At 57.7% G+C, this 26,795-nt stretch overlaps 1 protein-coding gene and 1 long non-coding RNA gene across 14 annotated transcripts in view; one reads left to right on the top strand and one right to left on the bottom strand.

The window, feature by feature from the left end:
* Positions 1 to 19: 19 nt before the first annotated feature.
* ZBTB49 (zinc finger and BTB domain containing 49) lies at positions 20 to 26,698 on the top strand. Of its 12 annotated transcripts, none has more exons than XM_089326939.1 (10): positions 5,841 to 6,606; positions 7,876 to 7,986; positions 8,078 to 8,245; positions 11,008 to 12,116; positions 14,587 to 14,633; positions 20,999 to 21,072; positions 22,557 to 22,639; positions 22,726 to 22,887; positions 24,095 to 24,162; positions 25,794 to 26,698. In XM_089326939.1, exons 2-10 carry the CDS (start codon positions 7,880 to 7,882, stop codon positions 26,046 to 26,048), a joined length of 2,073 nt encoding a protein of 690 aa, XP_089183065.1. In that variant the 5' UTR covers positions 5,841 to 6,606; positions 7,876 to 7,879; the 3' UTR covers positions 26,049 to 26,698. The 12 variants fall into 12 exon arrangements, 10 of the variants coding, with proteins under 10 accessions (XP_089183061.1, XP_089183060.1, XP_089183058.1 ...); XM_089326940.1 differs by having other exon boundaries at positions 5,842 to 6,606; positions 24,128 to 24,162; XM_089326936.1 differs by having other exon boundaries at positions 5,844 to 6,606; positions 24,061 to 24,162.
* The window catches only part of LOC138848768 (uncharacterized), a 34,794-nt gene continuing 22,640 nt past the window's right edge, over positions 14,642 to 26,795 (bottom strand). The window contains exons 4-5 of one of the 2 annotated variants that reach the window (XR_016229740.1): positions 26,689 to 26,795; positions 14,642 to 15,860 (exon numbers count right to left, since the gene is read on the bottom strand). This is a non-coding gene — a long non-coding RNA (uncharacterized LOC138848768). Of the gene's footprint in view, positions 15,861 to 26,363 lie in introns of those variants that run through there. The other variant, XR_016229741.1, reaches the window with a different exon arrangement.

Genomic DNA, 26,795 nt, shown 5'->3' with positions numbered 1-26,795 from the left:
TGACGTCGCCGGAAGCCGGCGGGCGGGCTCCGCGAGCCGAGGGGGCGTAGTCGGGAGAGTTCCGCCGTATGCGGGGCCCGGCCGGCGGGCTGAGGGCGGTGGGCGCCGGTGGCGGGGAGGCGGCGGGGCACGGAGCGGCCTCCGACGGTAAGGGGGCCCGGCCTCGCGAAGGCGTGCGGGGGCGGTGCGGTGGGAGGGGAGGACGGGCGCCCAAGGGTGGCCGCTACCCCGGCCCCGCGAGGGGGCCACCGAGACGCTGGCGGCCCCCGCGTGAGTCAGCGCGCACCTGCCGGGCGCCGGACTCCGGAGGGGACGTGGGCGGCGGCTCGGGGCCTGGCAGCTGGGCCTTCGCCCCTCTGGGCTCCGGCGGCCTGGAAGCGCCGCCCGCCCCCCGCCCGGCTGCGGGCTGCGCCGCTCTCGAATGCGGTGTGCCCCCACCCCCGAAGCACGGCGCGGAGCGAAGTGCTCAGGCAGCCGGGCTCCCAGCTGGGCCTCGTCACCGCGCGCCCCTGCAATGGGAGCCCCGGCACCTGCGAAGTCGGGTCCCGGCGAGCGGAGCGCGCGGCGCAGTGCCCGCCCCCAGCAGGTGCATCGTCCGTGGTAGCCGCTTTTCGGCCTCGAGTGAACGGGGTGGGGGCAGGGTCATTAACCGCCCCCCCCCAGGGGTGATGGGGAGGCCTCTCGCGTGCTTTTTTGGTTTGTTTAGAGGTTTGTTCTTATCTATTTGAAAGGCAGAGTTATAGAGAGAGCTCTTTGATCCGCCGGTTCACCCCCCAAATGACCCCAGCGATCAGAGTTGGGCTGATCCGGAGCCAGGAGCGTCTTCTGGGTCTCCCACGCGGGTACAGGGACCCAAGGACTTGGGCCATCTTCCGCTGCTTTCCCAGGCCACAGCAGAGAGCTGGATCCGAAGCAGAGCAGCTGGGACTCGAACCGGCCCCTTTACCGGATGCCGGCAACACAAACAAGGATTAACCTACTGCTCCAGGGCGCCGGCCCCGCCAAGAACCTTCAATGCAAGTGTTTGGAACAACGCCTGGCGGGTTAAGCCTCTTCCTGGGACACCCGCATCCCATGGGAACGCTGGTTGTAGTCCAGGCTGCACCACTTCTGATCCAGCTCCCTGCCAGTGTGCGTGGGAAAGCGGCCGCAGGGGCCCAAGCCCTTGGGTCTCTGCCAGCCACATGGGAGACCCAGATGGAATCCCAGGTTCCTGGCTTCAGCCTGGCCATTGTGGCCATTTGGGGGAGTGGACCAGCTGATGGAAGGTCCTCTCTCCCTCCCTCCCTCCCTCCCTCTCTCCCTCCCTCTCTCTCTCTCTCTCTCTCTCTCTCTCTGTGTGTGTGTGTGTGTGTGTGTATCTATCTCTCTGCCTTTCAAATAAAGTATTGAACAGGAAAGAATTTTTAAAAATAAGAACACGGAAGCACTCGAGCTGTCTTGCGTGTCGGGACAGAAATGGACTTCGTGCTCGCGTGCCTTCCTGCATCTTGCTCGCACGTGGTATCTGAAAGTTCAGGACGGGTGAGCTCGCTCTCTGCAGAATAAAGCTTTCAGCGCACGTCCCTCCGCCACGAAGCTCTCCGCGGGCGCTCCCTTCCCGTTGACCTCGGCTCCCTGCGTTGAGTGGCCCTGGCCCAGTGCTGCACTCGTGAGGACCAGGGACCGTCTTCCTGGGGGTGATCACTGTCGCACCCGTGGCGCCTGGCACATAGGGGTGCCCTGTGGGGAGGTGACACACAGCCTGTTCCACGCCAGGAGTCGCGTGTGCCTATTTGGCACATAGCCTCTGGGTGAGCTGGCCTGTGCCGTGTGACGGAGTCACCCGCACGAGGCTGGCTTGGTGCTGAGGTGCCTCAGCTGCGGCTCTTGGAGAAGAAGTAGCCTGTCGATGACAGCGTTGCTGGAAGACATCCACCAGTTCTCTCCTTTCGTGTTTGCCGAGTTGGTAGAGTTGGCCCAGGGCGCGGGGAGGCCTGTGTTCCGGAGCCCTCTGGGGTTCGGTTCCCTGGGACGCGTGACGCAGTCAGTCGAGGCCGTTGTCTGGTGCCATTCAGTCCACCTTTCCACCATCACGTTCCTGGTGTGGATTTGTGGCTTTTATCCGCGATTTCTGTTGGTTTTATTCGCGAGGAGGAGAGGCCGAGACGTCTCCTCTGCTGGTTAACTCCCCAGATGCCCCCAGCAGCCAGGAGCCGGGCACTCGATCTGGGTCTCCCGTGTGGCAGGGACCGGCTGCTTGCGTCCTCGCCTGCTGCTTCCCTGGCTGTGCGTTAGCCGGGAGCTGGGATTGGGAGCAGAGCTGGGACTCGGGCCGGGCTCTCTGATGCAGAAGTGCGGGCGTCCCCGGCAGCCCTCCCCATCCCTTGGCGCAGTGCCTGCTCCCATTCGTAGGTTTTAGAGCAGGAAGAAGCCTCCGAGTCCAATGGGGACGCTCTCCATTTTCATACACGAACAAACAGACCGAGAGCATCCACGCACCCAAAGGCTGTGTGTAAGGCACCCGCTGGGCACAGAGGCACCCTGGTCCCAGAGATGCAGCCGTGTCCGCACCCCACGAGACTTCTGCTTCTTGTACCGTTAGCTGCAAAGATGGAAGAGATGCCTGTGCCCCCCCGTCAGGCCCAGCCCGGGCCTGTGCGTGCCTTACAGCAGGGCCTGCCTGGGGGCTACCTGAGGAGGTAGATGACTTGCGAAGGAAGGCCTTCGCTTTGCTTCGAGTGCACAGTTTGCAGTAGTGATTAGGAAGTGTGGGTTTTGGAGTCTGTCCCTGGTTTGAATCCTGACTCTGCCCTCACTTGATGACCTACTTTCAGCTGTGTGACTGTCTTCTCTGGACTTAAGGTCGGGTTATCTAGTGCCCTGCCACAAACCACCCCCAAGCTCAGTGCCTTTGAAACCGTTTTGTCTGAAAATGTTGGGGTCAGGAATCCAGGCGGCCGTGAACTGGTGGATTCTTGGGTTGCACGTGGTGTCGTCCAGAGGAGGACCGCCCTGGAGAGTTCAGGTGGCTGTGGAGAGGGATCGCCACCCCCAGCCACGGCCCTGCCCTTCTCCACGCCTTCTGCGGGCGACTCAGACCTCCCAGAGCAGTCAGGAAGACGAGGAGGGGAACTTGCTAGCTCCCAAGGCCTGGGCTCAGAAGTGAGCGCAGCCTTCAGCCTGCTTTCTCCAAGTTCTGGGGATGACAGAGCCTGCTCAGGTTAGGGGACGGGAACCCGACGCCACGTCCCGATGGACGTGTGGCCTTCTTTCATCTACGGCCCTCGCCGTCCTTTGCTGCACATAGGGTAACAGCGGTAGCTCGCAGATGGTCCTGGTGGGGCTGAGTCGGCTGTGAGGGGCTTGGCTCAGTGCCTGGTGCGTAGGAGCCGTCTGTAGGTGCGTTTATCACTGTTGTGATTAGGTACGTTCCTATCGGTAGTTGTTTACAGAGTGTGTCAGAAATACAAATTGTCGCTCCCCCTCTTCGTGGAGGAGCAACACTGAACCCTGCCTAGGTTTCCTATCCGAGTCACGGCACCATTATGTCGCTCCCCGTCTTCGTGGAGGAACGACACAGGACCCTGCGCTGTTCTTTCGTCTGCTCGGCCCTCCCCGGGTTTGCTGCTGGTTCTTCCCGGGTTGGCTACCGACCCTTCCACCTCCGTGGAAGGGCGGTTCCCCCTGCCACTTTCCCCACTTCCGCGGGGGAGCGGCACACGGCCGGCCGGCTCTCTCGGGGGCTGCTCAGGTGTTCCCTCAGATGTTCCCCTTAGATGTTCCTGGTGCATGTTGTCTCTCTCCTCCTTTATAGTCCTCTTCCAGCAATCCCAACTCTGCTACCCACACGCCGAGTACACTGCTCTCCTCCAATCAGGAGCAGGTCCTGCTGTTTATTGGTTGAACTGGAGGCAGCTGTGTAGAAGCTGTTTCCTCCTCTCCCAGCGCCATATTGTGGGAGAGCAGATGCACAGAATAAGTCTTAATTCCAGTAACAATCTAGTCCGAGTTGCTCCCCACACAAATCCACATTCCTTTTCCGGAGCTGCGCCTGACCCTGCTGGGGAGGTACCGGACTGACGTCAGGAAGTAATTTAGAGAACTCTAGTTATTTATAATTCAAAAGTAAATTTTTGGGGCTGGCTCTGTGCTCAGGAGGTTAATCCCCTGCCTGCGGTGCCGGCATCCCATATGGGCGCCGGTTCTAGTCCCGGCTGCCCCTCTTGCAATCCAGCTCTCTGCCGTGGCCTGGGAAAGCAGAGGAAGGTTGCCCGAGCCCTTGGGCCCCTGCACCCACGTGGGAGACCCCGGAAGAAGCTCCTGGCTTCGGATCGGCGCAGCTCCGGCTGTTGCGGCCATCTGGGGAGTGAAACAATGGAGGGAAGACCTTTCTCTCTGTCTGTCCCTCTCACTGTCTGTAACTCTACCTCTCAAATAAATAAATAATCTTTTAAAATAAAAAGTAAGTTGTGGGGGCCGGTGCTGTTGTAGTAGGTTACGCCTCTGCCTGCAGTGCTGGCCTTCTATATAATGGCACTGGTTCAAGTCCCGGCTGCTCCACTTTTGACCCAGCTTCCTGCTAATGCGCCTGGAAAAGCAGTGGAGGATGGTCCAAGTGCTTGGACCCCTGCACCTACCAGTGAGACGCAGAAGAATCTCCTGGCTCCTGGCTTCAGTCTGGCACAGCCCTGACCATTGCAGCCGTGTGGGGAGTGAACCAGCGGATGGAAGATCTCTCTGTCTCTGCCTCTCTCTCATTCTCTGTAGCTCTGCCTTTCAGTTAACTAAATAAAAAAAAAATTTTTTTTAAAAAAGGAATTGTGGAAGGGTTCATAACTTTGTATATCATAATTCTGGGAGTTGGTCCAAAGAATTGTTTCCGTTATTATTTCTGTAGAGCTAGATATGTCTAATGAAGGTTCAGCATAGTGGCTGTATTTTAACATTGGTTTGTGGATGAAAGTCTGGTGTTTGGTTTTCGAGGTCTTCCCACGGGAGTCAGTGAAGCGTAAGAACAGGGACCCCCGGGTCTCGGAGTTCAAGGCCCAGCTTTGGCACGTGGGGGCTTTATGGCCCCAACAGCTGCCTGGCCTCCCCACTGCTCGGCTTCTTCACCTGGAAATGGTGATAGCTGAGCCTTTACAAGTGCTTGAGTTAGTAGACACAGTTCTGCAGTACGTGGTTCGTACGTGATAGCTAGTTATAAACCAAGAGGCCCTCTCTGGTCCGGCTGCCAGTGGGGCAGGGGCGGCTCACTGATGACTGGCTTGGCTCCTCACTGCCCCAAGGATTCGGCACTGGAGACAGTGCCCGCCACGTGGCACCGAACCTCCCTTTCTGAGTGCTGGTCTGGCCGAGGCTGCCCGTCCCAGGGCTTTCTGTAAATGCCAGACCAGGAGGTGGTGACCCTGCCCCCAGCTCTGCACATCAGAAACGGTGCTTCCCGTAAGGAAGGGGGGGGGTGAGAGGAGGCGTGAGGGGTGAGGGGCACGCGTCACAGAGGCGCCAGGTTGAGGGGCCGCAGCCCTGGAGATGTTCGGCAGAAGGCTGGAGATTTGGAACTGGTGGTAGAAGGTGACGTTTCCGGTTTCAGAGCCGTCTGCTTGCGCAGGCGGAAGCCCGGGCTGCACGTGATGGTCCAGGAACCGAGGAGAGGCCAAGGAGCTGCATCCCAGGAACACTAGGCTTTCCGGACTAGCGGGAGAGGAGGCGTGGCACAGACCGGACAGATCCGGGGTGTAGGGAACCGGAAGAGTCCTGAGGAGGGGGAGCTTCAGGAAGGAGTGGCCGCTGCAGGAGAGCTGGGGAGGAGGGGTCGGCAGAGCACGGCGGGGTCATTCTGGGGGGTGGACACTGCTGTTTTGAAAAGTGGGGGTGAGATTTGTGTTGGACGGACCTGGGGGGGACAGAGTGAGGCCCTGAAAGGGGAATTATGGGAAGGTTGCGTGGAGAGGAGGAGGCACACTTCATCCTGCCAAGCCCAAGGCAGTGACGGGGCGGTGAGTGGGAGGTTTGTGGCTGTCGGGGTGTAGCAGGCCACACGCAGACGCACTTCTGGGTCACAGGTGAGGAGGAGGAGAGGGCAGGGGCCAGAGCGGCCGCTGGGTGGGATGTAACGGGAAGGATTTAAAATGGCCTAAGTGCATGTGAAAAGTTACCTGCCAGTATTCATCAGCCAGCAGAGGTCAGGGAGCGTGGGTTGTAGAGGCTGAGGGTCTGCTGTGTGCCAGGCAGAGATCAGGAGGTGCCACAGAGCAGCAGCACTGGACACGAATGCGGGAACCGCGTTACCTCACGGGAGCCTGCATGGGCGATCCCAGGGTCAGATGTGAGAGAAGCAGGCGGCAGCCAGCCCAGCCCTGCTGGAAAGTGGCGGTCCGGTGTGAACGCAGTACTCCCAGGAGAGGCGGTGTGGTGCGGAGGCCTGCGGGTCACCTCCAGGAGCAGCCGGAAGCTTGTGGTGCTGATGCCCTGGCCCCACTCCGGACCACAGGACAGAGCTCTGCCCGGTGCCAGGAGTCGGCACTCCTGAGCTCCCAGGGAATTCTCAGAACACCTGCGGAGCACTTAGACGTGCCAGATACCATTCCAGCTGTTTACCCTGTTGCCGCAGCAACCTGTGAGGTAGGACGGGCACCGCAGGGAGAGGGCGTTGCCCAGGTCCTCGCTAATGAGCCAGGGATGTGGTGCGTTTGGGGAGCCCGGGAGTTCCGCTGTGGCCGGTGTGTGTGGGGAGAGGGGGCTGAAGGTGGGGTGAAGGAGGGCCACGCTAGCCAGATCCCAGCAGGTTCTGCTGCACCTGCTCACCGAGAAGGACCGCAGAGCAGGCGGAGGGTGGCGGGGCGGAGTTCAGTGTCCAGCCTGCCATTCTAACCTCCGGAGTCTCGTCCCACACCCACTACCTTCCCTCGCTGTCACGTCTCCTCTGTAAGTCATGCCCTGCTGGACTGAGCTCCTGGCGCCGGCCTGTGTCTGTCTCACTGTGTCTCACTGTCTAGCCGTGACTTGTGGCTGCGTACTTGTGAGTGTGTGTTGCTCTCACTGGAATTCAGCCGGCATGCTCACTCCCGCGGCCCTGAAGCCCGTCACACTGTGGTCAGTCGGTGAGTCCGTGTTGCAGGATGGAACTCCGTGTCCTCGTAGTGGCCTCCCGTGTCAGCTGGCGCCAGCGGGGGGCAGCGTTTGCCCATGTCCCGTGCCCGCTTGCCTTAGCACCAGTCTTTGCCCTGATGTCCATCCCAGCTGCCTGCTAGTGCACGCCCTGACAGCCAGTGGTGATGACTCAAGCCACTGCTGGACCGAGCTCCTGGCCCCCGACTTCAGCCTGCTCCAGTCCTAGCTGTGCGGCATTCGGGGAATGACCCAGCAGATGGGCGGTTCTCTTCCCCCCCTCCCTTCCCCTCCCCCTCCCCTCCCCTTCCCTTCCCCTCCCCTCCCCTCCCCCTTTCAGATAACATACATACAAACACAAAAACAGCTCTGTGAGGCTCAGGGTGACCTGCCCATCTAGGGTATCATTCCAGACCCCTCACTAGCCACCAGGTACCTGCTCAGCCCCTTCCCGTACGTCCCACAGCCACGGAGGCACAGAGGTGGGTGCCCTGCTGTGATACCACCCTTTTCATTGGCTGCTACTGTCCGTTATTTTTGGCGACTCCTAATTTTTCCCAGCTTCCGGTTCTGTACAGGTGTTCCATGAAAGCACGGTGAATCCTAACCACTTGGTTTTTTTTTTGTTTTTGCCTTACACGTGTTACTCTATGTGTTTTAGTTTGTTTTTGAAATTTGTCATTTTCTTAACACATGAGAGAAACATATGGTATTAACAAGATTATATTCTAGATCTGTGCTGTCAGATATATTTAAATATAAGCTGAAATTTCCGATCCTCAGCCACATGTCAGATACTCAAGGCCGCACGTGGCCAGCGGCAGCCACATTCACGCGCGGATGGCCCTGCTCCACAGCCCCTGCCTCGGTGCCCCACAATGGAGTTTCTCAGGGGTGTGTGTTGGGGAGCACAGGGCGGGTGGGGCTCGGCGCCGGTTGGCTTGCAGCGACGTGAGGAACCACTGTCACCACTTCTCTGCCGCAGGTCTCGCGGGTTTGGCATGGACCCTGTCGCCACCCACAGCTGCCACCTCCTGCAGCAGCTGCATGAGCAGCGCATCCAGGGCCTGCTGTGCGACTGCATGCTGGTGGTGAGAGGCGTGTGCTTCAAGGCCCACAAGAACGTGCTGGCCGCCTTCAGCCACTACTTCCGGTACGTGGGGGGGGAGGGCTCTGCCCACAGTGGGCTCTCCCTGGCTGTCCTGCCCTTCTCTTCTGTAACAGACTGGGCTTTGTCTTTTTCCTTCGTAACGGTAGTCCTTAATTATTTTAGAAGTTAGTTTTTATTTTAGATGATTTTATGGCTCTTGTGTTTAGACTCACCTGGAAGTAAAATGCATTTGGGGTGATGCAAGTATTTTGACAATTTGTCATTTAAATCATTAGTTTCAGTCTTCTCCACATACATGTATGTACTTCACTTCCTTTCAGGATAAAATGATTGAGGAACTGAATTCCTGGTAAGAATTTTTCTGTGATTGGGGCCAGCGTTGGTGCAGCAGGTTAGGTGCCTCCTGCAGTGCCCACATATGGGCGCCGGTTCAAATCCCGGCTGCACCTCTTCATATCCTGCTCCCTGCTAATGGCCTAGGAAAGCAGCAGAGGATGGCCCAAGTGTTTGGATCCCTGCACCCACATGAGAGACCCAGATGAAGCTCCTGGCTCCCACTCTGCAGCCATTAGTGGAGTGAACCAGCAGATGGAAGATCTGTGTTTTTCTGTCTCTGCATCTCTATCGCTCTGCCTTTCAAATAAAATAAATAAATCTTTGTTAAAAAATTTTTTTTCCATGATAAATCATAGTGGGACAGACATCCTATACATAATTTTCTGTTTCAGTTTTTTGAGGTGTATTTTTATTTACTCTTTGAAAGGCAAAGTGCCAGAAAGGGAGAGACAGAGATCTTCCATCTGCTGGCTCACTCGAACTTTTTAAAAAATGTTATTAAAATACTTTATTCCTTGTTGGAATATTTTAAGAAACCTTAGTTGGATCTCAGCTTGGTTCTCCTCATACACCTTTTTTCTTACATGAAATATTTATGTGCAAATACTGAATAAAAACCAACAGTAGGCCGGCGCCGCGGCTCAGTAGGCTAATCCTCCACCTAGCGGCTCCGGCACACCGGGTTCTAGTCCCGGTCGGGGCGCCGGATTCTGTCCTGGTTGCCCCTCTTCCAGGCCAGCTCTCTGCTGTGCCCAGGGAGTGCAGTGGAGGATGGCCCAAGTGCTTGGGCCCTGCACCCCATGGGAGACCAGGAGAAGCACCTGGCTCCTGCCTTCGGATCAGCGCAATGTGCCAGCTGCAGCGCACCGGCCGCGGCAGCCATTGGAGGGTGAACCAACAGCAAAAGGAAGACCTTTCTCTCTCTCTCTCTCTCTCTCTCTCTCACTCTCACTGTCACTCTCCACTCTGCCTGTCAAACAAACAAACAAACAAACAAAGCAACATTTAATATCGCTGGAGTTAGTATTCTACATAAGTTAATTTTCTGGTTGGCAGATTTAATTCTCCTTAAAACTAAAACCTCTTTCCTCCCACCCAAGTACTTTGTTCTCAGAATGTGTACCATTTTACTACTCAAATAAACATTATTCACAGGTACTTCAAAAGGTTCATGGAAAAATGGAATTGAGGTATAAGGTTTTTTGGTGCAGAAATGTGAAATCCGTAGTCCTTTCCTAACATGGATCCCTGCGAACTTCTTGAAAGCCTCTCGTGTGCAACATAATTTACTGTCTCCCTGACAGTCTTGAGTCCTGAACGAAGTCTCGGTCACTTTGTGCACCGTGTCACGTACTGTGGAAGTCAGCTCATGGACGCAGGGCAGTCCTCGTTCCTGCACAGAATGGCCCCCTGTTCTCCTGTCTCCCAGATAGTAAGGTTTTAAGACTGTAACCCATTGGTTGTCAGGAGTGTCCATCACAGAAGGTGCGGCTGTGTGGGGGACACAGGGGGCTGTATTTCACAAGCTTGGGGGCTAATTGACCCAGCCCCGGTTATTTATATCCAGAACCAAGTCCTTCACCTGTGAACTTGACTTGTGTCGTGGTAAAGTGCCTGGCTTTATGGTGTCTTTTTTTCTTCATGAATTCATAGGAGTATTTCCTCTGTTGGTTTGTGGACCATTGGCCTGCCGAAAACCCGGCAGCCAAATACATGACTGCTTGCAGTGAGTGTGTATTAAGGGTTGGTTGGCTATGGCAGTTTTTGTCTTTAGAAGTTTTAAAGGCACTTAGATATGGAAACATTGGTCTATATGTTTTATGGCTTGAAATGTATAATTTGTCAGAGTAAGCATGGAATATTGAAAAGTGTATACCCTTTAGTTTTCTGTATTGTATGAGTATGTAATTCATGTGGAAAAATATTTACTTCATATTGGGAACTTCTTGATGTGTGATTTACCAGCCATGTTACTGGGTGTAATCTTCCTAATCTGTAAATTTTAAATTTATTTGAGAAGCAAAGAAAGATCTAGAGAACTCCCATTTGCTGGTTCAGTCCCCAGATGGCAGCAATGGCGAAGGCCAGGCCAGAGCCAACGCCAGGAGCTGGGGACTCATTCCAGGTCCCCCCACCCCACCCCCGCCATGGATAGCAGGGACCAGACCAGCAGGGTGCACGTTAGCAGGAGGGTGGGGCCTGGAGCTGACGGCTTCCATATGGGATGCAGGCGTCCCAGCTGGAGTCCTAACCAGCAGGCCGAGTGCCCACCCCTCAGTGAGTCTACTCCAGACCTGTACTTGGAGGTCTGTTGTGAAGTTGGGAACCCACGACACATAATTCACCTGAGTTGTTAATCGGATGTTTGTGAACTGTTCGAAGGACTCAGACGTGTGTTTGCGGTGCGCCTGCGTGGGAGGGTGGTGTGTTGGGTTAGCGGCCCGCGTGCGTGTTGACCCTGTAAACAGGTATCTTTCTGTTACCAGGAGCCTCTTTCAGAACTCTTCCAGCCAGAAGAATGACGTGTTTCACCTGGACGTTAAAAACGTGAGCGGCATAGGGCAGATCCTGGACTTCATGTACACGTCCCACCTGGACCTGAATCAGGACAACATCCACGTCATGCTGGACACCGCGCAGTGCCTGCAAGTGCAGAACGTCCTGACGCTGTGTCACACCTTCTTAAAGTCCACCGCGGTGGACCAGCCCGCGGGCCTGCCGTGTAACGGCGTGTTCTCCCTGCAGGGGGCGCTGACCGCGGACGGGCCCTGTGTCCTGAGTGACAGCTACCCTCCTCACTTACTGCAGGAGTGCGCGGCGGACGCACCGCCCGCCAAGGTTCTGGATGAGCCGCAGTCTCAGGCGCCGCCGACCGGGAGCCTTCCTCAGGCCGCAGCTGACGGCGCCAAGCAAGCCCCGGACACGCTGGACGGCGGCTGCGCTGACCTGGCTTTCCGGCAGCCGAGCTGCTACTACAAGCTCAGGAACCTTTACAGCAAGCACTGCAAGCAGGCCGCCTGCCCGAGCCACGAGCGCGTCGTGGAGCAGCCCTTCGCGTTCAGCTCCCACGCAGCCCTCGCCGCCGCCGTGGAAAACCAGCCCTGCGCCGTGGGCCCCTCCGCGTGTCTGCTGGAGTCCCCGGAGCACCTGCCTTCCAACTTCCTGGCCCAGCCTCTGAGCAGCTCTGCCCCCGACCCCGAGCCGGACGCCGGCTGCCAGCAGCCCACCAGACAGATGAGGCTGAAGAAGGCCGTTCACCTCAAGAAGCTGAACTTCCTGAGGTCCCAGAAGCTGCCAGAGCAGGCCTCTGCCCCCACGGCGGCGGGCGACGCGTTAGCCCAGGGGGTGGAAGCCCCCTGCGAGAACGCCGGGGAGAAGGCCCGCAGCCAGAGTCCCCACGAACAGGAGAGGGAGGACCTGGTGCCCCCGGAGAGTGACGTGGAGGTGCCCGAGGCCCCGGGGGCGCCGGACGAGCAGGCTCAGGCCCCGCAGGCCCAGAGGCAGTACGCGTGCGAGTTGTGCGGGAAGCCATTTAAACATCCCAGCAACCTGGAGCTGCACAGACGGTCGCATACAGGTACAGAGCCCCGGCCCTGCGGGAGAGCGACGCAGCGATGCCCTGCCGGCAGCACTGCCTGCCCTTGTCTGTAAGGAGTCCCGCCACTGCGCGCTGGAGTCTCGTGTCCTGAGCCAACGCGCGAGCTTCAGCTGCCTTTGACTCTGTGTTCCCGGTGATGCTTCCAAGTGCTGCAAATCAGTTTCCCCGTAGAAAGATGGTGTATTTTAAACTTGAATTCCCGGTTGTATATGATAAGCTCTCTGCTTCCAAGGAAGCCTCGTGTATTATTTAAATTCTAAGGCAGATAAATCTTATTTAGTTTCACTAGACTTATTAGGCTTATTTTTTGAAGGCAAAGTGTAGCTTAATTCATTCCACAAGAATTTAGTTGGAGTAATCCTAAAATTCTCTTAGAAGTAATAAATACCTGATTTTAGAAATCATGATTTGGGAGGCAGGAAGTAAACTTTTAAGGATCACTTAATCATTTGATATTTTCAAATGAGTTTCTTAGATTTTAAACACGGAGTTTTCAAAGTTTCATTGTCTCAATCTGTACCTCCTACTCTTGGAGGTTTTTTTTAAGGCCGTACACATGGACGTTATGTTGTGCAATACATGCATTTTGCTTTCATTCCTATAATTCAGCATGATGACTTGGACAACACGTTACACGTTAACAACAGTTGCCTTATAAACTGGGAAGTCACGTGTGACGCGATGCTCCCAGTTAACTGCTCTCATGCATGTTCCGTGTGGCCCTCTGCCGTCCGTGTGCTAGGTGTTTCCTGCCTTGTTGTGCTGGGAGATCTCAGTGACCTCCGTGAAAGCCCTTTATCAACTGTGTTCCTACAGAACTGCTCCATAGGAAGACAGTATTGCAGACTGTTAGCTCATTCTGCTTGCTTTTCTCCCCTACAGCCTGGCGATCAAGGTTCATTTTTATTTGAGAAGCCCACCTGTTTAAAGGACATAAAAATTATTATTATTATTATTATTTTAAATTCTGGGAGCCCTTTTTGGAGTGTGTGAGGCCATGACAATGTTCAAAAATAGCTGGAGTGGTTGCTCGCCCTTCCCACCCTCTGAGTGTAGTGTGTGTGGCAGGTGGTGATGGCGCCCTGGCAGCCAGGGAAATGTTGGAAAAGCCACTCGGTCTTCATGTCAGACAGGGTCTGGGTCCCTAGATGCGGCCCACATGGACGGACGCTCTAGGCAGGGCCCGCTGTCAGCAAAGGGGCCCGAGGCCCACCAGAGCAGGACCACGGCCTTGGTTACCTACAAGTCTTAGGACCAGTGACCTCTATTTTTTTCACACTGTTATATAAATCTCTTATGGGGGATTTAATTTATTTGTCACTGTTATCCCGACAATTTCAGATGTAAATGGAATCTCCAAATACAGAATTAATGTGATTATAATTATTCAAGGTCAAGGAAGCCATCAGACATTTGCAGGACAAAAATAGAAACACCGTGGCAGGAGCGGAGAGCTCGTTAGCTGGCTCCTTCAGAGAAGTTCAGTAGCGGGAAAGCGGGGTTGCAGGTTCAGAAAGAGGGCTTGAGGGAGCCATTAGTTTTGAGGGGAGTGGGGAAAAGGGCGAGGTCTTGGTGTTCAAGCTGTTTAATAGGTTGTGTAGATTAGTCCCACAAAGTGTGCTTTTATTGAACAGATCTCTTTCTGTTTAAAAACAAAAGATTCTTCTATTTACTGGAAAGGCAGAGTAAAGGAGAGAGAGAGAATTAGATCTTCCATCTGCTGGTTTACTCCCCAAATGGCTGCAGCGACCAGGGGTGGTCCAGGCTGAAGCCAGAAGCCAGGAGCTTCTTCCAGGTCTCCCGTGGGTGCAGGGACCCAGGGACTTGGGCCTTTTTCTACTGCTTTCCCCGAGTGCATTAACAGGGAGCTGGATTGGAAGTAGAGCAGCCAGGGCTTGAACCAGTGCCCATATGGGATATCTGCACGCTGTGGCTTAAGCCACTGTGCCAAAGTGCCAGCCCCTAACCGGGTGCCTGTAAGCCGGGTTCAGACAGCGGTCATTCTTGGTGGCCGAGAGGTGCCATCCTCCACTGTCTCCTCTGCTGGAATGCGGCTGCCCGGCCTGACGTTGGAGGTGCCTGCAGGTCAGCAGAGAAACCCCCTCTCCCTGAGGGAATCTTCTCTGGGAGCAAGCTTAAAGCAAGCCGGACGGCCACAGAGGGAGGCAACCTCCGCGTGAGCGAGCCCTGCTGTGTCAGGCAGAGGCAGGCTCACCTTTGACTCCCGCTGAAGGCAGAGACCGTGTCCCGCAGCTGAGGCTGCATAACTGCACAGCCGTTCAGCCCAGGGGTGGACTCCTCGTGGATCCCACCCGTAGCTCCCGGCAGCAGATGGTGTGTGGAAGCAGAGACTCCCCCTGCCTTTAGGGTAAAGAATGCGGCGGGAGCCGACGTAACTGCACGTGCTGGTCGTGATTTTACAACTTGTTTCTTGTTTGTTCTGTTTTAGGTGAGAAACCTTTTGAATGTAACATTTGTGGGAAGCATTTCTCTCAGGTGGGAATACTCTTTATTTACTGTTCATAATTGGGAACCTGAAACCCAGTGTGTGTGTGTATTATAAATAAGCCGTGCTGTCGTCCTGGGGAGAGGCGTGCGCTGATACCTGTGACCGACAGGCTTCACACTGAATCACGAGAGGGGATTTCCAGGAGGACAAATTTCTGGTTCATTGCGGGGAAAATAGCACTCTGTGTGTGTGTGTGTGTGTGTGTGCACAGGACCCTCTGTGTGTGTGTGTGTGCACACAGGACCCTCTGTGTGTGTGCGTGTGCACAGGACCCTCTGTGTGTGTGTGTGTATGCGCATAGGACCTTCTGTGTGTGTGCACAGAACCCTCTGTGTGTGTGTGTGTGTGTGTGTGTGTGTATCCTCACAGGACCCTCTCTGCTTTCCCCACCAAGGAGGCTCAGGGTCCTGGACCTGTCCTGACCTGTCCCCGTCGGCACAGTTCCCAGTGGCCCACGGTGAGCGTGGCATTCTTGGGGGCTGCACGTGGCACCAGGCTCGCCCAGTGCAGCTCCTCCTCTTCCTAGGGGTGTCAGAAAAAAGAGCAAACGATTTTTACTGCCTGCTTTTGCTGCTTCCTCTAGCTTATGGGAATGTCCTGTCTTCCTTGCCCTGTGGGTCAGGGGGAGGCCGCGCACCCAGGAAGCGTTCAGGAAGGGTTTGCCGACCTGAGCTGAGCACTCGTCGTCCCAGCTGCCCGGGTCACCTCAGGTGACCTTTCAGGCCCTTGCTTTGTCCCACAGGCCTGGCGGGGCATCAGAGTCTGGCCCCTGGAGCCAGACAGTCCGGGCCTCTGCTCTGTGGCCTCGAGCAAGCTTCCTGACCCTTTGCGGCTTCTGTTTCCTGACCTGTGAAATGAGGAAGATAAGATGCTTGCCCCCAGTGGGGGTGTGGGCAGGGCTGAGTTAGTGACGTAGGTGAGCGCTGTGGCCACCACCACCTGCTGTCCCCAGCCTCCCTGGGGCCCGCCCCTTCCTCCAAGGTCCTCGTAACAGCTTTATTTTTCTTTTTTAAAGAATTGTTTATTTTATTTGAAAGTGTTACATAGAGAAGGAGAGGCAGAGAGGGAGAGAGGTCTTCCACCCGCTGGTTCACTCCCCAGTTGGCTGCAACGGCCGGAGCTGTGCTGATGCAAAGGCAGGAGCCAAGAGCTTCTTCCAGGTCTCCAACGTGGGTGCAGGGGCCCAAGGACTTGGGCTATCCTCCACTGCTTTCCTAGGCCATAGCAGAGAGCTGGATTGAAAGTGGGGCACCTGGGACTTGAACCCGTGTCCACATGGGATGCTGGCACTGCAGGCGGCGGCTTTACCCGCTACGCCTCAGTGCCGGTCCCCTGGCAGCTTTCTATAGTGGAGAAAGCACAGGCCCTGGCCAGTCACAGCGTCTCGCAGCCTCCTTTGTCTGATAAGTAAGGGACAGCCCTTGGTGGAGCTGAGGGAGACTGGATGAGAACGTGGGCTTGCAGGCTTCACAGTTAAATTGTGCTAATGGTGTGATGTTCTGTCGTTCTGCCACTCGGAACGCCTCCGTGCCACCCCGTGCAGACCAAACTAAAACTGACTGTCAAGCACCCCTGCTGTCTGCCTCCATCCGCCTTGGGGGCCGGCTGCCCACCCTCAGGGATTCTGGCTCTGGGTTGGGGCGAGGCTCAGCTGTTGGCATTTTTTTAATCCAGGAATTTTTGCCATACAACCAGGCTTGAGACCGCTGCTTTAGGCCTTCCTGCCCATAGCCCCTTGGCTCCTATGCCTCATAGTGAAGTACCCTTCTCTCTCCTGTGTCCGTGTGTGTATTTTACCTGGTTTTTATGAATGTAAGGGTTGTCACGCTGTTGTGTGCAGCATCCTGCAGAGGGGACGGGAGTGGCGCTGGCCCAGGGGGAGGAGCCGGCACACGAAGGATCTGGTCCAGTGACGCGCACAGGAGCAGCGTGGCCAGAGGGCGGGTGCAGCCACATCTCCCTGGAAAGTGCTGTTTGGGTGGGGGAGCCCCACAGACACGCAGGCCGGGGATCCACCCAGAGTCCCCAGTGTTTGCGCCTGGTGCAGCTCAGTAAACAGTGCCCGCCCACGCGCCCTTCACCTAAGCCAGGGCGCTGGAACTGGAACTCCCATGTCGTTTGCCAGAGGTTAGAAAATGTTCCCCGTCCTGCTTACTGAGGGTTTAGTATTTCACAGGGCTAGTCTGTCTAAAAAGTCAACCTCAGCCTTAATGATAAGTCAGCAAGCAATATGGTACATCAGCTATTTAAAAAAAATTTATTTATTTATTTGAAAGGCAGAGTTAGACACAGAGGCAGAGAGAGGTCCTCCATCCACTGGTTCACCCCCCAGTTGGCCGCAGTGGCTGGAGCTGCATCGATCTGGAGCCAGGAGCTTCTTCTGGGTCTCCCAAGTGGGTAGGGACCCAAGGGCCTGGGCTGTCCTTGCTGCTTTCCCAGGCCATAGCAGAGAGCTGGATGGGAAGTGGAGCAGCCGGGACCTGAAGTGGCGCCCATATGGGATCCCGGCACCGCAGGCGGTGGCTTTACCTGCTGTGCCACCGCGCCAGCCCCGGTACATCAGCTTTAGAAAGCTGCTGCCATCTTCGATTGGGACAGCAGAATATACCGTCACCTGCTGGTGTCCATGGAACCCCCAGGAAGCTCGGGTCTCTCAGGTCAGTGCTGCGCACGTCCTCCTGTGGAGCGTAGGCCGTCCGGGTTGCCTGTAATGCCGACTTCCACGGCAGTGCAGTGTAAACAGCTGTCGTACTGTGTTGTTTACAGAGCAGCCACAGGAGAGTGTGGGTGTCCGGCGCGGACACCGCCGCCCTGGCCGCACTCAGCACACACAGCCGCAGCATGACTTTCTTCCCCAGGTGCGTCCCGCCCTCGCCTGGTGTGCAGACTCCCGACAGCCTGGCCGCTGCGTCTGTGTCTGCGGAGTGAGAGTCGTGGTGCTTCAGAGTAGGACGCGGGCTCCCCTGTGCGACACACAGCACAGCCTGGCTGGGAACTGGAGAAAGCACACTTGGCGTGCTCGGCGCCTTGAGGAGAGCAGCGGGGCAGCTTTGTGCCTCTGAGGAGACAGAGTAGAAACACGGCGGTGGACAGGAAGCCGGGTTGAGAGGGTTTGAGTGGCAGGAGCCCCAGTCCAGACGGGCAGGCGGCCTCCACGCCGGAGCCGGTGGAGCTGCCTGCAGCCAGCAGCTTCGGCACGGGCGTCCTGGGCGCTGGTGTGCACTGAGGCGGCGGTGTCCATGGTGCAGGTGTAAAACTAAGGGTGCAGTGAGCTTTTCCCAGGTGACTCTGTGTTCAGCTCTAAGGGACACTCCCCACTTCTCCTGTTGTGTGTTGTGAAAGAATGTTCTTCATTTAGGTTCCCTCTCGACTGGTCCCAGGTTTGTTTTTGTTTTACATTTTACTACTCTGTGAAATTCCATTCTTGAAACTCCTAAACTAGCTGACTTTTTAAGATCTGCGATCCCTACAGTCTCTAGTATTATGATTTTTTTAAAGATTTATTTATTCGAAAGGGAGGGAGAGAGGAAGAGAAATATTTTCCATCTGCTGGTTCACTCCCCAGATGGCCACAACAGCCAGCGCCAAGCTAGGCCAAAGTCAGGAGCTTCATCCAGGTCTCCCACATGGGTGGCAGGGCCCCAAGCACCCACGCCATCTTCTGCAGCTTTTCCCAGGCCATGAGCAGGGAGCTGGATGGGAAGTGGAGCAGTGGGGACACAGCTAGCACCCATATGGGGTGCTGGCATTGCATGCAGCGGCTTTACCAGCTGTGTCATGACGCCAGCCACTAGTTTTATGATTCTTGACATTTTTATGTAAACGCTCTCTCCCTCCCTCTGTCCCCCATGGAAAGAGTGCTTGTGATCGGGAATGGGCGGGGTTCCTCCGTCTAAGTCCCACCCTACCAGAGGGCGTTTACAACAGCTCCTCGGCTCCTAGGTCGCTGTGTTCTGCAGCAGAGTTCTGGTAAAAATTCTAACAGGGGGCCGGTGCCATGGCTCACTAGGTTAATCCTCCACCTGCGGTGCTAGCATCCCATGTGGGTGCAGTGTTCTAGTCCCGGTTGCTCCTCTTCCAATCCAGCTCTCTGCTGTGTCCTGGGAAGGCAGTGGAGGATGGCCCAGGTGCCTGGGCCCCTGTACCTGCACAGGAGACCGGGAGGAAGCTCCTGGCTTCAGATCTGCACAGTGCCGGCCGTAGCGGCCATTTGGGGGGTGAACCAACAGAAGGAAGACCTTTCTCTCTCTCTCTCTCTCTCTCTCTCTCTCTCTCTAACTCTGCCTGTCAAATTAAAAAACTAACAGCTCCATCTTAAGGAGTCGTTAATGACTTAAAATCAAAAGTCATTCCTGCTGACATCTTCAGCATATGTTTAACAGCACAAGCCTTGGAACCCTCAGACAAACCTGAATTCGTGCAGTTAATCCCAATTTTATGACCTGGCAGTGAAATGTGAATACTGTTACTTTGTAACACATGGGGGGACTGAGCCAAGTGCTGTTTGCAGCCACTCAGGGAGATGCAGGGTGCGCCCGTGAAGAGCACTCACTGCACCATTACCACCTGATGGAGTGTCGTGCACGCAGGGCCTGAGGGTACTGGAGTGGCTCAGGGATTCCCCAGAAGTCAGAATGCTGGCTAAAGCTCACATAATCTGCAGCCCGGTGTGCTGCCTGATCTGATGGGATTTTTCCTGAGCCACTCCACTTGTTTATAGAATCTTACAGTATTTATCCGAACAATGGGGCCAGGTGAAGAAACATTCCCCAGCTTGGTATCGCTGGTGTAACATTACGTGGAAGACCACTATATTATGTTTGGGAAGCGAGTATGTTATACCTTTCTTAAAAAGGAAAAAGGCCGCGTTGCTCGGAATCCACTTCAACCGTAATGTGTAACTCACTGACCGCGGGAGCAGGGGTCTGACCGCACAGCTGGGCACAGGGCGCGGTGTAGACCGCCCTGTAACCAGCGAGCTTTCTTGCCACTAGGGAGCCACTGCTTTAACACCTGTAGGAGACCATCGGTGTAACCCTTGTGGCTGGTGCCGGAGCGGCAGAGGGCCCCTTGTCGCTGCACTGCGCACACACGCTGGTTTATTCCTGGGGCCTGGCACAGCCAGAGAAGAGTGTAGACCCACATACGCCAGCGCTCCTGGCCGGCGCAGCCAGCAGGTCACACTATCCTGCTCTGTCTGAATGTGTTTGTCGCCACTTAGCTGTGGGGTCTGGTCGCGGGGTGAAGGCCGAAGAGTCCAGCAGCGCACGCTGCTGTCGTGCCTGGCTTTGCTGTTTACGGTCATTCTGTTACAGACACGTCCCCAAATCTCGCCAGGTTCTTTTCTCTGGTTTTGAAGATAAATCTGGGTTTTTCCTAAGCCACGGGTACCTGATCTTAAGTGTGGCGTCCAACTCAGCTTGCCAGAGCCTGGCAGACAGCGCCGGTCCCCGTGTCATGCAGGCCATAGCCACGGTTTTGATACTTGTGAGTTCCCACTCACAGGTGCCATCGGCCTCTGCCGTTTACGTGAAACACGGGGGCGAGTGGGAGCGCCAGGCCTGCTCACCGCATGTGGCTCGTGCTCGTTTTGGGGCTTCCTTGTGGGCCGTGCACTCCCCTTGCTCCCCGGGGCGCGGCGCTCGTGGCCTGTCACAGGATCCAGCGGAGGGAGAAGGGCGAGAGGCTCAGGCGTCAGACTGCGGCGCTGGGGGCTGCTTCCCAGTCCTGACCGGAAGCATCACCGAGGGTTTTTCTAGTGTCTGAGGCCTCTGCGGTTTCCACCTCGGTGTACGTCAGGTAATTCGGTGCCGCCGTCCTGGAAGTCTGTTCGACGCCTCCATTTCGATGTTACTCTCTGCAGAGCCTTGCTGCTTTCGGGAGCCCGGAACTGGGGAGGCCTGCAGCTGGGTGAGCTGTGCTGCCCCACGTGGGCACCACGCACCCAGGTGACACGGTGGGCCAGACACAGCCACTGCGCGGCCAGGGGGTCCTCGTGGAAGGTTCTCCCCTTGGCTGTAAACACACAGACACAGTTCTGAAACGAGCCGGAGCGGGTGCTGCTGCCTGTGGAGGGGCCTGGTCAAGGTGCAGGCTGGTGAGCGCCGGCATGGCCTCCACGGGCAGCCAGGCCCTGCTCAGTAGGGAGTGCGCCAAGCAGGCCGCAGCAGGGGCTCGCGTGGGGTCCCAGGGCCCTGATGTGGCTGTCCTGCGGCTGCTCAGCTGTGCCCACCTGGTCTTCCTTTGGAAATAGGCTGGGAACCTGGCCGAGCGTGTCACTTGTCCTTCTGAGCTAACATGGCTTTAAGAAACTAAACTTTGGTGATGGTTGTTTCTCCCTCTCCTTTCGCAGGCAGGTAACTTGCAGACCCACTTGCGTCGGCATTCCGGTGAAAAGCCGTACATCTGCGAGATCTGTGGGAAGAGGTCAGTGCTGGGCTCGAACTTGCGCAGGTCAGGGGCTGCCTGTGGTGGGAGCTCTGATGGGAGCCCACGCGTGGGCCTCTCCTGCCACTGTGGGTACTCTCAGACCTGTGACATGCTTGAGAATTACAATGACAAGAGTGAGTTCCCAACGCAAATCTAGGACAGGAGTCGGGGAAAATGGGATTTTACATGAAGCAAACTGATTCCAGACTAAGATGTTCATTTATCCCAAAACTGAACACAGATGAGAGCCCCCTGGGGTGGCCGTCTCGTAGCGGGTGGGACTTGCCACCCGGGTGACTCCAGGAGCAGTCCAGCCTCAAGGAAGGCTCAGCCAAACCCTGCGGGGGGCTGGCAACAGTTGGTCCCTGGTGGAATGAGGCATCGATCCCTCTGTGCAGTATGGTGTAAGTGTGGGCCTTGGCCCCTCCTGGCCGGCAACCTTGACCCTCATCCTATCGCTTGGGTTGTGTATCTGGGGTCCACACACTGCACCCTCTAATGGTTGTGCTAAACCAACAAGGTAGCCTGGTTACGTAGTGTTTGTATTCAGACGTTCATTCAACATTTATTGGACACCCGCTATATGTGAAGTGCTGTGATGGGAACATAAAAACTCACAGCGAACTCTGGGCCCCTGATGAATTCACGCTGGGGAGGCCCAGAGGAAGACGCGGGCATGGGGGCGATTCAGTCCCTAATTCAGTCTGCCCGCGTGCTGCGGCGGCAGCACCGGGAGACACGGCTCGGCTGTTCGTCCTCCCCAGAACACAGCACAGGAAAGAGCCGCGGTTACTGCCTAAGCCGGGCTCATGACTGATTCCGGCCTTGGTTTCCCCTTCCGGGAAGCAGGGTTGAACATGCCTGCTTGGCGGTGCTGGGGAGACCAGGGAGCGAGGTGAGGTTTACGCAACACCTCGCGCGTCACCCGACCACGCCCGCTGCTCAGCGAGCCCTCCTGTCCTTTCTTCGTTTAGTTCCCGGTGTCTCACAGCCTGAGGATTGGGCGTAGTAGGCAGAGGGGAGAAGGCGCCGCTCCCCCAGGGTCTCGAGGGTGGCAGGGACAAGGGTGTTCTTGATCAAACCTTTCGACTATCTACCTGGTGCCTGAGGTTCTGCACCCCCTGCTTGCTCTTGGCCTGCGCCCGCCGAGAACAGGGAAGCACTCGGGGGTCTCTGGGCATCCTCCCTGGGCTGTCCCGCTGGCCCCAGGAACCTCACCTTGTTCTGGACCGGTGACACTCTTTCTCTCGACAGCCGACGAGGTGGTGACGCTACACCATGTAGGATCTGGTCTTGTGCTCTAGGAAGCCGAGGAAGGCCAGGTGGGCAGATGAGCGAGCACAGCAAAGTGGGATTTTGCATGCCCCTGTCGAGGGCACCCCGGCTGCCTCTGACGCAGGTGTCCCTCGCCCGGTGACCTGCGGTTCCAGCGGCCGCGGCGCTGGAGGCGGCCTCCTAACCGGGTGTAAATTGCGTTTCAGGTTTGCAGCCTCTGGCGACGTCCAGCGTCACATCATCATCCACTCAGGAGAAAAGCCACACCTGTGTGACATCTGTGGTCGAGGTACAGCCGAGCCCAGAGCCTCCTTCCCTCAAAGCTTGCTCACCGGTTGTGCGCTGTCCTCCCACTGACGCCTGTTGTCTCTCCAGGATTCAGCAACTTCAGCAACTTGAAGGAGCACAAGAAGACACACACGGCGGACAAAGTGTTCACCTGCGATGAGTGTGGGAAGTCGTTCAACATGCAGAGGAAGCTGGTCAAGCACAGGGTGCGGCACACGGGCGAGCGGCCCTACAGCTGCACTGCCTGCGGTGAGTTCCTGTCTCTCTCTAACACTGATTTGTTTGAGAGGCAGAGAGAGAGGTCTTCCATCTGCTGCGTCACTCCCCAGATGGCCACCACGGCCGGAGCTGGGCCAGTCCCAAGCCAGGAGGCAGAGTGCAGGGACCCAGGCGCTTGGGCCGTCCTCTGCTGCTTTCCCCGGCCGTCCACAGGGAGCTGGGGCGGAAGCGGGGCAGCCAGGACTGAACCGGTGCCCACAGGGATGCCGGCGCCACAGGCGGAGTCGGGTGTGGGATCTTGTTGGCTCCTGCTTCCCGTGGAGACGTTCGCTGTGGGGCGGCCAGGACTGAACCGGCGCCCACAGGGATGCCGGCGCCGCAGGCGGAGTCAGGTGTGGGATCTTGTTCACTCCTGCTTCCCATGGGAGACGTTCGCTGTGGGGCGGCCAGGACTGAACCGGCACCCACAGGGATGCCGGCGCCGCAGGCGGAGTCAGGTGTGGGATCTTGTTCACTCCTGCTTCCCATGGGAGACGTTCGCTGTGGGGCGGCCAGGACTGAACCGGCGCCCACAGGGATGCCGGCGCCGCAGGCGGAGTCGGGTGTGGGATCTTGTTGGCTCCTGCTTCTGTGGAGACGTTCGCTGTGGGGCGGCCAGGACTGAACCAGCGCCCACAGGGATGCCGGCGCCGCAGGCGGAGTCGGTTGTGGGATCTTGTTGGCTCCTGCTTCCCGTGGAGATGTTCGCTGTGAGGCTCCCGGCCGCCAGCACCTGTGCCGGGGCTGTGGATGTGACAGTGGCGAGCACAGGTGCAGCTAGGGAAAGCAGGGTGGAGTGGGGTGGGGGCTGTGGGTCACTGTGCCTCCCCCAGCCCCCAGGCAGGAGGAGCACACGGCTGTCAAAGCCAGCATCCCTGCTGTGGGCGCTTACTGCTGCCCGTGAGCGTCGGTGGAGTCGAGTCCTGACGGAGCAAAGGCGGCAGCCTGGTGCCAGGGTGTGAGCGCACAGCGAGGACGTGGGCTCCACCCACGCGCACCTGCTCCTCACAGGGGCCTGGTGCATGAAGCGAGCGGCGGGCATTTTAGAGAACAGGGCGAGAGCAGAGTCCCCCTGGGGGGCCCATGGTCAGGCCCCGCTCGCGGTGGGGCAGGACTTCCGGGCTGCACCCAGAAGGCCACTTGGTCTCCCAGCACGGGGCACAGCAGGCTTCAGGGCAGTCCTGACCATTCTTGACAGCTCAGAACGTGAAATGTCGTCACTTCACATCAGGAACCCACCTCTGGTCACGCAGTCGTCCGTCCCAGGTGATCAGCTCAGCCGTGCCTTCTCCCCTCCCCGCTAGCCGGTGCCGGGCTCCTCCTCCCCTCCCCGCTAGCCGGTGCCGGGCTTCTCCTCCCCTCCCCGCTAGCCGGTGCCGGGCTTCTCCTCCCCTCCTCTCTAGCCAGTGCCGGGCTCCTCCTCCCCTCCCCTCTAGCCAGTGCCGGGCTTCTCCTCCCCTCCCCGCTAGCCCGTGCCGGGCTCCTCCCCCCCTCCTCTCTAGCCAGTGCCGGGCTCCTCCTCCCCTCCCCGCTAGCCGGTGCCGGGCGCCTCCTCCCCTCCCCGCTAGCCGGTGCCGGGCGCCTCCTCCCCTCCCCGCTAGCCCGTGCCGGGCTCCTCCCCCCCTCCCCGCTAGCCGGTGCCGGGCTCCTCCTCCCCTCCCCACTCCAGGGTGTCTGATCCCAGCGCCATCAGCTTTGGGGGAGCTGGGCTGTGTGTGTGACAGGTGCAGTCTTCGACGGCTTTGAGAGAACATGCCCCGACCAGTGGTTCACCAGAGCCTTGTTTAGCACTGCAGTCTGATTTTGGAACATTTCTCCACCCAGGGGCAGTTGCTCCCCACTCCCCACCCCCAGGCCACCTCCTGTCTGATTGGCTGTTGGACATCTCCCGGGAGGGGCCTCCTGGGCCGTGGGTCTTTGTGGCTGCTTTCTGTGCGCATCTTGTGTGAGTTTTCCCTTTTTTAAATAACCCAACTATTGCTTGACTAGGACTAGAGAGCCAGGAGTTCAAACACAAATATGTAATAGGGGAGAAGTCTCAACAGACTAAGGATCGTCAAAGTGCCTGAGAAACGTGTGTCCCGGATGAGTGCGCGGTGCCGGGGTGAGGCCGGCACTGGGGCCACCTGCGTCAGCTCAGCCTCTGGGTTCCCGTCCTGGCGCCAGTACCCGGGTCTCTGCCACCCTCGCGGGTGACCAGGATTGAGGGCCTGGCCCAGCTGCTGTGTCGGGAATGAAACAGTGGACGGAACAGCTCCCTCTGTCTCTCTGCCTTTCTTTTTTTTTTTTTTTTTTGACAGAGTGGACAGTGAGAGAGAGAGACAGAGAGAGAAAGGTCTTCCTTTGCCGTTGGTTCACCCTCCAGTGGCCGCCGCTGCAGCCGGCGCACCGCGCTGATCCGATGGCAGGAGCCAGGATCCAGGTGCTTTTCCTGGTCTCCCATGGGGTGCAGGGCCCAAGCACCTGGGCCATCCTCCACTGCACTCCCTGGCCACAGCAGAGAGCTGGCCTGGAAGAGGGGCAACCGGGACAGAATCCGGTGCCCCAACCAGGACTAGAACCCGGTGTGCCGGCGCCGCAAGGTGGAGGATTAGCCTATTGAGCCACGGCGCCGGCTATCTCTCTGCCTTTCACATATTAAGAGCAAAAGAAAACCACACACTATGAGGGAACCAGGCGTGAAGTTCAAAGTCGTTCTGTACCAGAGGAGCCTCACCCTCCACTTTGGCGGCCCCTGTGCAGATGATAGGGCCTCTGAGTGCTGCCTCCCATGCTGACGCTGACCCTTGACCCCTCACCTTGGTCCCGCACACCCGGCCAGGCGGCCTCACTCCTTGAATCCCTTCGGGAGCAGCTGTGGGGGCGCACGCCTAACACGGCCCTCCTCCTTTCCGCAGGGAAGTGTTTCGGGGGCTCGGGGGACCTCCGCCGGCACGTGCGCACGCACACCGGGGAGAAGCCGTACACGTGCGAGATCTGCAGCAAGTGCTTCACGCGCTCGGCCGTGCTGCGGCGGCACAAGAAGATGCACTGCAGGGCGGACGCGGGCAGCCCGTGCGCGCTGGACGAGCTGGGCGCGGCCGCGGAGGCCTCGGACCTGGACAGGTCTCGGGGCTCGGACTCCTACTCCCAGGACGTGGCGGTCACGCTGATGCCCGTGTCCGTGAAGCTCCCGGGCCAGCCGGCAGAAAGCTCGCCGTTTGACAGCCCGGCCGCGGGCGCCTACTGCAAGCTCCGCCCGCTGGCGCCGCCTCCCGGCGTCTCGGAGCCCGAGAAGGCGGGCCTGGAGCCCGAGAAGTTGGGCAAGCTGGCGCCGCCGCAGGCCTACGCCTACGCGGACAGCACGGCGGGCGGCGAGCCGCTGCAGGCCGACGGCATGGCCATGATCCGCTCGTCTCTGGCCGCTCTGGACAGTCACTGCGCTGACCCCCTGGGCGCGCGCACGGCGTCCACGGCCTACAGGAACTCGGAGGGCCAGTTCTTCTCCAGCATGACGCTCTGGGGGCTGGCCATGAAGACGCTGCAGAACGAGAACGAGCTGGACCAGTGATGGCCGCGCCCCCACGGCCGGGAGGCGGTGCGCGCTGTGGCGGGGCCTGCGGGGCCACGAGGGAGGCAGCGCCGGCCTCCGGACGCCCTTGTCGGCCGCGCCAAGGGAGATGGAGATGTACCACACAGATACTATTTTTGTATTTTCCAAGCTTGAAATTTGTAGCATCTTGTATTTTTAAATATTTACAGATTCTATTTGTATATGGAACTCGTAATTTAATTTGAATAAATGAAACTTACTTTTTGGTCCTGTGTTTTCTCCATCGTCAAGTGGCCTGGACGGGGACTCGCCCCGCGAGGCTGGGTACCGAGTCCGGTTGCTCCGGCACGCTGGGTCCGGCTCTTCC

The sequence above is a fragment of the Oryctolagus cuniculus genome, chromosome 2 (genome assembly GCF_051225735.1).
Source record: "Oryctolagus cuniculus isolate XC-2025 breed Fujian yellow rabbit chromosome 2, ASM5122573v1, whole genome shotgun sequence".
Lineage (NCBI taxonomy): Eukaryota > Metazoa > Chordata > Mammalia > Lagomorpha > Leporidae > Oryctolagus > Oryctolagus cuniculus.
Note: the sequence above shows the minus strand (reverse complement) of the source record. Positions and strands in the feature narration are given on the sequence as shown.

Coding starts and splice junctions, on each gene's coding strand:
- ZBTB49 (XM_089326932.1), top strand. CDS start 7,880: ATGTCAGATACTCAAGGCCGCACGTGGCCAGCGGCAGCCACATTCACG. Junction 12,117..14,586: donor GCACAGACGGTCGCATACAG/GTACAGAGCCCC, acceptor GTTCTGTTTTAG/GTGAGAAACCTTTTGAATGT. Junction 22,640..22,725: donor GTGTGACATCTGTGGTCGAG/GTACAGCCGAGC, acceptor TTGTCTCTCCAG/GATTCAGCAACTTCAGCAAC.